The 8406-nt window shown below is 32.3% G+C and overlaps 1 protein-coding gene across 1 annotated transcript; it reads left to right on the forward strand.

The window, feature by feature from the left end:
- Positions 1-3498: 3498 nt before the first annotated feature.
- Positions 3499-7760, forward strand: LOC126691467 (disease resistance protein RPV1-like). The gene is made up of 5 exons (XM_050386509.1): positions 3499-3879; positions 4567-5343; positions 5482-5757; positions 5848-6474; positions 7296-7760. The coding sequence occupies exons 1-5, from the start codon at positions 3499-3501 to the stop codon at positions 7758-7760; spliced, it is 2526 nt and encodes an 841-aa protein (XP_050242466.1).
- The last annotated feature ends 646 nt before the right edge of the window (positions 7761-8406 follow it).

Here is an 8406-nt window from a genome sequence, read left to right on the forward strand (position 1 = left end):
GCAAGAAGTTGTGAAAAATTATGTGGTTCTAGACTTTTTCATATAATTTAGAATCTAATTAGATCCAGACTCTTCTGTTTTTGTATTCAATAATTTACTTGTCAAAAAAATTAAAAAATTAGATGGAACACATGCACAAAATTGAACCCCAATTAAAATTCAATTTAGAATCTAATTGAATTTAGACTCTTTAATTTTTGCACCTAATAATTCACTTAACACACAAATTTAAAAATTAGGTGAGACACATGGTGCAAAATTAGACTTCAATTTAGAATTTAATTAGATTTTCTCTTAGATTTGACTATTAATATATATATATATATATGAGACACATGACACAAAATTAAACTCCAATTGAAATCTAATTTTTACATTGAATTAACTCACTTGACACAAAAATTTAAAAACTTAGATTAGATGGGACACATGACGTAAAATTAGACTTTAATTTAATTTCAATTTGAAATTTAATTGGATTTTCCCTCAGTTTTACCTATTATTATTATATATAGACTAGTGTCTAACCCTGTGCATATTTACGGATATATTTAAAAACAATCACAATTTTATATATATATATATATATATATATATAATTTGAGTAATTCTAGGACCATAAATTATTCCACAACTTTTTTGCTACAACTCTAACATGGCAGATTGTGAATGGTTAACTATTACTTACACATAGACCCACAATTTTTTCTTTACCAATCACACTCTACCACGTCACAGTTGTGGCAAGAAGTTGTGAAAAATTATATGGTCCTAGACTTTTCCTTATAATTTAGAATCTAATTAGATCCAGACTCTTCTATTTTTGCATTCAATAATTTACTTGCCACAAAAATTAAAAAATTAGATGGAACACATGCGTAAAATTGAATTCCAATTAAAATTCAATTTAGAATCTAATTGAATTTAGACACTTTATTTTTTGTACCTAATAATTTACTTGACACATAAATTTAAAAATTAAGTGAGACACGTGGCAGAAAATTAGACTTCAGTTTAGAATTTAATTGGATTTTCTCTTAATTTTGGCTATTAATATATATATATGACTTATATGACTTATAAACTTAAGTTTTTTTTAGTTATACAAAAAAAAAAAAAAAAAAAAAAAGCTCATAAATATAAAATCATTCAAAAATTATATTTTTTATGGTTTACTTATATTGAACTCCTCCTTTTTTACACTAAATTAAATCATTTGACACAAAAATTTAAAAACATAGATTAAATGAGACACATAACACAAAATTAAACTCCAATTGAAATCTAATTTTTACATTGAATTAATTCACTTGGCACAAAAATTTAAAAACTTAGATTAGATGGGACACATGGCGTAAAATTAGACTCTAATTTAATTTCAATTTGAAATCTTATTGGATTTTCTCTTAGTTATACCTATTATTATATATATAGATTATGATTATCTTGGACAAAAGACATAATCACATGCAAACCATGAGACCTATGGGCCAACAACACCAAGGGGTCTATTTTGAAGAAAATTCTGAAAATGTCCTCATTGGTTGCAATTTATTAACTAAACACATATCTTTTCAAAAAAAAAAATTAACTAAACACATACAAAGTTGATGTTATACCCAAACTGAAACCCTTTGATATGATAATATTGTAAAGACTAACCTGCAAACGGTACCCCTAAAGTTTAATGTCATTTGATTTTCTTCCCTAAAGTTTCAAAATTTTGATCATCTCTCCTATCACTAAGGTATCGTTTCAATGGGTAACCTCCCCATTATAAAAATTAAGGAAAAAAAAAATCCTTAGCTAGATGTTAAGTGACACCTCAACTTAGCGTGGGCTAGTTCTTCCATTTAAATCATGACAAATGGACCATGTAATTAAATAACCCAAAAAAAAACTTAAAATAATTGCAAAAATCTCTAAAAATCAAATAAATGAAAATTTTTAATTTAACTTTTTCCTTCGAAATTTTTCTTTCTTCTTTACCAAAATTTCACCTCTTTTTACTTTTTTTTTTTTTTTAAACCTAATTTTTGTGGTGTGGATTCGCTATTGTTTGCCCTCTTGTTTGCTCCCTAGTTTATTTTCATTATTTTTTCTTCTGTTGTATTTAATTTTCTTTTTTTCTTTTTGGCCAAAATACAAAATTCACCCTCTAAGTTTTACTTTCTGTCATTTCAACCCTCTAAGTTTCACTTTTGTCATTTTAGTCCTTTAAGTTTTAATTATACTCAATTCAGTACTCCGTTTACTATTCATTAAATTGCACCGTTAAATTATCCAAAATGACACCGTTTTAAAATTAGTTAATATTTAATTTTTTTTTTAATTTCTGAATTTTAGAAAAAAACGTTTATTTAAATAATTTTTTTTTAAAAAAAAAGAATACTAAACCCCAACGGTTGGGACCGTTGGGACTGAGAGGAAGAGAGATTGAGAGGGAGAAAGAGAGGAAGAGAGATTGAGAGGGAGAAAGAGAGGAAGAGGGACAGAGAGGAGGACGGTGGCTGGGCTCCGTCCAGTGGTGTCCTCGGCTTCACTCTGCCGCTTCAGTAGGCAGTTTCGGCCATTAATTGTGGCTGGGGTTCACTCCGCTAACCCTTACTTGTTATATTTCCAATAGATTCAGTAAGTAGAGGGCCAGGTATTGAAGAATAAGCCTTGATATAATTTTCTCGGGTTTGAAATTTTGTTTGGAGGAAGCTTATTCTCATGAATGAAGACAATTGTATTGGCAGGGAAGGATCACGGTTGCAATTATCTTGGATATCTCAATTGTCTGAATTTTGACCAAAAGGAGTATGCATATTGATTTCTGTTGCTGCTATACTTCTTTTTTCTTTTTTAATTATTTTTTATGAGGGAAGATGTAATCATTCTTGATTTGAACCAAGAACCTTTCGACCAGCCTCACGTTTCAGAAGCAAAGTTGGCAAAGGCAAAACTAGTAGAACTGGGAGCACGTATTTGATAGTTAAGGCTCTAGGAATGGATTCTGATGACAAAAAGGCAGCAAGTGGTAGTGGCCGGAGCTGCCTCCTGAAGCGGCAGAGTGAAGCTGAGGACACCACTGGATGGAGCCCAGCCGCCGTCTTCCTCTCAGTCCCTCTTTCTTCCTTTTTCCCTCTCAGTCTCTCTTCCTCTCTGTCTCTACCGTTTGGGTTTAGTTTTTATTTTTATTTTTATTTTTAATTTATTTAAATTAACGGTTTCCATAAAATTCAAAAATTAAAAAAAAAAATCAAATATTAACTAAAGTGTAAAACAGCGTCATTTTGGCTAATTTAACGGTGCAATTTAATAGATAGTAAACGGATGACTGAATTGAGTGTAATTGAGACTTAGAGGACTGAAATGACAAAAGTCAAACTTAGAAGATTAAAATGACAAAATTTGAAACTAAGAGAGTGAGTTTTGCATTTTGACATTTCTTTTTTGTTTTGGTATGCAAATCTATATATAGTGATTCAATATTTAGTAGTAGTGCCATTTGCAATGACTTTAATGGGAATGGAAACTGCCTCATCATCTTTTCCAAGTTCTTCTACTTCATCTTCTACTGAGCAATGGAAGTATGATGTTTTCCTCAGCCTTAGAGGCGAGGACACTCGAAACAATTTTATGGATCATCTATTTACTACTTTGACAGAGAAAGGCATTAACACTTTTAAAGATGATGAAAAACTTGAGAAAGGAAAATCTCTCTCGCTAGAGCTATTGAAAGCAATAGAAGAATCAAGATTTGCTATTGTCATTCTCTCAAAAGACTACACATCTTCTACTTGGTGCTTAGATGAACTTGCAAATATCATTGCGTGCAAGAAAGATATTGAAATGGCAGTTTTACCTTTTTTTCACCATGTTGATCCATCTGATGTATGAAAACAAATGGGAACTTTTGCACAGGCATTTGTTAAACATGAAGAGGAGGAGGAAAAAACAAGGGTGGATAAATGGAGAGATTCTTTGAGACAGGTGGGCAACCTCACCGGATGGCATTTAAATATTCAAATTTATCCCGACATATTTGTTTCATTTAAATATTCAAATGACCCACTTTTTATATATAACTTTATTTGGAACCTTAAGCAAATCTATACACATGTTTCCTTGTACTTCTTTCAATTTTTTCCTAAGCTAATCAATGTACATGTTTTTGTTTCAGTCAATAAAATTAAACTTTAAATATGAATCGTATTTTTTTGTCTAACTTATTGGTGGTTCAAACTCAACGCATTTCCAACTTTTTTTAATTGTAGACCTGAGTCACAAGATATTCAAGAAATAATAGAATGGATATCGCTCAACTTGAAATATGATGCATTCCCATATATTACCAAGGATCTAGTAGGAATATACTCTCAACTGGTGGAATTGGAGTCATGTTTAGCTCTAGGTTCAAAAGATGTCCGCTTTATAGGGATTTGGGCGATGGGGGGGATGGGTAAGGCAACACTTGCTAGAGTTGTTTATCATATGATTTCTAAAGAATTTGAAGCTCGTGGTTTTGTTGTGGATGTTAGGGAAAAGTTTGAAAAATATGGTCTTGTTCCATTACAATAGAAAATTATTGATGAAGTTTTGAAGGAAAAGAATTTGAAAATAGAAGAGGAGTATGATGGAGTTCTCAAGATCAAGAATAGGTTATGTCGTAAAAGGATTCTTCTTGTTCTTGATGACGTTGATAAAATAAAACAGTTAAAAATGTTAGCTAGGGAGCATGATTGGTTTGGTTCTGGTAGTAAAATTATCATAACAACAAGAGATGCGCATTTCTTAGAGGCACATCAAGTAGATAAAATATATGAAGTTAAAGGATTGAATGATGAAAATGCCCTTCAACTTTTTTCCTCGAAAGCTTTTAAAAAAAAGCATGTCCTTGATGATTATAGAGAGTTGTCTAACCATTTTTTGTTTTATGCCGCTAGCCTTCCTCTAGCTCTTGAGGTTTTGGGTTCCTCTTTGTTTGGAAAAAGTATTGTTGAATGGAAAATTGTGTTAGAGAGACTCCAAGAAATTCCAGACGAAACAATTCTCCAAGTACTTGAAATAAGTTTTAATGGACTCCAAAAACCACAGAAGGAAATATTCTTGCATATTGCATGCTTTTTTAATAATCAAAAGAAAGATTATGTATTTGAAATACTAGATATTCTTGGCCTTTACCCTGTTATTGGATTGAAGGAACTCGCTGATAAGTCTCTCTTGAAAATTATGGATAATGATATACTGTGGATGCATGACTTGCTTGAAGAAATGGGTAGGAACATAGTTTGTCAAGAGTGCCTTGATGATCCTAGGAAGCATAGTAGAATGTGGGATTATGAGGACATTGACAAAGTGTTAAAAAAAAAATAAGGCAAGAGGTTATTTAGAGAATTTGAGCTTATTCCCTACCTTCATGTTTAACAATTTGGAATTTGAATTGTAATGGTAATAATTAATTTCGCAATTCACCAATTCCTTCTTGATTATTAGGGGACAGGAACACTTAAAGCCATGGATATTGTAAGTACTTATAATGAACAACAAGATGCATGTTGGAACTGTGAGGCCTTTTTGAAGATGGACAATCTTAAATTTCTTAGAATTTGTGGTATTCTTCATGTCCCCACACAGCTCCCTAATGATTTAAAAATTCTTGATTGGATTTTGTATCCATCAAAATCTTTGCAATCGAGTTTCCAGCTAGATGAGCTTGTTCAACTTTGTTTGCAACAAACCAAAATTGAACAACTTTGGATTGGAATAAAGGTAAGTATCCTCCAAAAACATTGCTTTTTAAATTACAATAAATGGACACTAGGAAGCTAATTATTCTAACAATTGTTTTTCTTTAAACAGAATTTTGACAAGTTGAAATTCATTGACTTGATCGATTCCTCGGAACTAATTGTAACTCCAAACTTCACTGGAGTCCCAAATCTTGAGAAATTAGTTCTTGTAAGGTGTACAAATTTATGCAAATTTCACCCATCCATAAGAATTCTTAAAAAACTTATTCATCTTAATTTAGAAGATTGCAAAAGACTAATTCGTATTCCAAGAAAGTTTGGAATGGAGTCTCCTGTGACTCTTGAACTTTCTAATTGCTCAAAATGCAAGGAAAATCCAAAATTTGTTGTAAACAAGGAATTCTTACGGGAGATTCTTTTGGATCGCACTGCTGTTGTGGAACTAATTAAAAACTTGCCAGAGAACCTATGGATAGGCAAAGGCCTAGAGGTGCTTGATTTGAGCAAAGCAGATATAGAAGAGCTGCCTTCATCAATTGAACGTTTGACTAACCTTACTTCATTGACGCTAAGATATTGCATGAATCTTGTGCGCTTTCCTAACACCATTTGTGGTTTGAAGTTGCTTAATTCTATTGATCTTTTTGGATGCTTAAAATTTGGTAACTTGCCAAAGAACATAGGAAATGTAAAAGGTTTGGAGCTGCTAAATTTGTGTTGGACAGCCATAACAGAGGTTCCTTCTTCCATTGTTCTCCTTAAAAATCTGAAACATCTTTATATTTGTAGATGGAAGTTATCTGAATCTTATACCTGCCAACAAGTCTAGAGCTGATGGGCTTAGTATTGCCTTCATTAATTTTAGCAAGTCATGTGAAGCCCATAATATTGCATCAGACGAGCTCAGAATATGTTTCCATGCAAAGAGATACTCAACCATTATTGCCTTCTTTATTAGGTATTCAATCTTTAACATATTTGCATCTTAGTGACCTCGATCTTTTGTCAATCCTCGATGACATTAGCTGCTTGTCCTCTTTAGAACACTTAAATCTAAGTGGAAATTTTTTTGTTTCCCTTCTTGAAAGCATGTCCCAACTCTCTAATCTTCAAAGACTCCATTTGGAGTGTTGCACAAGGCTTCAATCATTGAAAAATGTTCCTTTAACTATTGATTTTGTAATTGCAAACCATTGTCTATCATTGAAGAGATTGCCAAAACTGCAATTTTATCCTTTTAGGTTAGATCACTCCCATTTGAATTTCCAGTGTGTTAGCTACTTCAAATTGGTTAGCCATATTCGAAGTAGCGGTCACATGCTTCAGCTCTCTCTCTCTCTCTCTCTCTCTCTCTCTCACACACACACACACACACACACTCTAAGTTCTAAACATTATTTTCCTCAAAAAAAGATATATATATATATATAAACATTAATTATGCTTTGTATATTTTAGGGGCAAAGTGGTAAACTACCAGACATCTTTGACATTATTATTCCTGAAGGTCACTTTCCAAAAAGGTTTGAACATGAATCTGTAAGCCATGAATTGCAGGTACAAGTGCCTTATAGGTGTGATGAGTTGATGGGAATTGAGTTCTGCGTTGGTTTTTCAGTCCCAAAGGTTTCTAATACCTCTAAAGATTTTCTTCTTACATGTTGGATTAAAGTCAAAGGATTTGAAAGCGCATTACCAATACACTCTTCTTTTAGGACAAACTATGACAAAATTAGATCACCTCACCTTTGGCAACTCTATTTGTCTCCTCGCTATTTTGACTCCCAATGGGGAGAAAATTTTCGTCAAATTGATGGGAATGGATCCAATAAAATTGAGAATAGAATAAGTGCTTCACATAACTTGTGGGTGAGGAAAGTTGGGATTCATTATGATATTAATAATGATTCAGCCTCCAAAGGTACCCAAAATAAGCGAAGCCATGATGAGGATGATGGGGCTGGGCCTTGTGGAGAAGGCTATTCAAATGACGAACCACCTCCAAAGACATGGAGGATATAAAATTGAATCAAGTGTAAGAGAATTTTTGACTTCTTTGCCTGTAAGTCATCATCGTTCTTCTTTCTATTACTAGTCTTGATGTTCACTTTATTATTGGGAGGGGGGGGGGGGGGAATCCAATGAGATGAAAGTGTGGGTTTTGAATTATTTTAGCATGATAACAAATTTAATTTGTCCTAGGCATATAATAGAGATTTTTTTCTTTTTGTATTTACCTTACTGGCATTTTAAAAAATAAAATAAAATCATTGCATTGTGCTAGTTGTACCTTAGCATTACCTTTTGGCTTTCATGTAGCCACATTTTTTCTTTCTTTCATTTTTTTAATCAGGTTGAAATCAAATTTTCCTATTGTCTTGTTTGTGCACTTTAATATAATGGAAGGAGGAGATCAAACGTCCAAGAATCTTGAAGCCCATTGCAGTGGTAATTAAGAGGGACAGAAACCAAAGGCACACTGAAGAATTAGCAAACCTGGGCTCTTGCTGAAGTTGTCAAGGACTCAAAATGGTCAGCTATTATTATCTATATATATATATATATATATATAACCGAAGCTTTTGCTAGCTCCACAATTTTTCACGTTAGCATTTTTTTTTTTTAATTTTTAAATATGGTTTTATTCTTTTTATAAAATATATATATA

Source organism: Quercus robur, chromosome 7, assembly GCF_932294415.1.
Source record: "Quercus robur chromosome 7, dhQueRobu3.1, whole genome shotgun sequence".
NCBI lineage: Eukaryota > Viridiplantae > Streptophyta > Magnoliopsida > Fagales > Fagaceae > Quercus > Quercus robur.

What these genes read in the sequence shown, in the direction of transcription:
- LOC126691467 (XM_050386509.1), top strand. Translation starts at nt 3,499, where the DNA reads ATGACTTTAATGGGAATGGAAACTGCCTCATCATCTTTTCCAAGTTCT. An exon ending in ACCATGTTGATCCATCTGAT is followed by an intron (nt 3,880 to 4,566) that starts GTATGAAAACAA and finishes CCATTACAATAG; the next exon opens with AAAATTATTGATGAAGTTTT. An exon ending in ATTATGAGGACATTGACAAA is followed by an intron (nt 5,344 to 5,481) that starts GTGTTAAAAAAA and finishes CTTGATTATTAG; the next exon opens with GGGACAGGAACACTTAAAGC.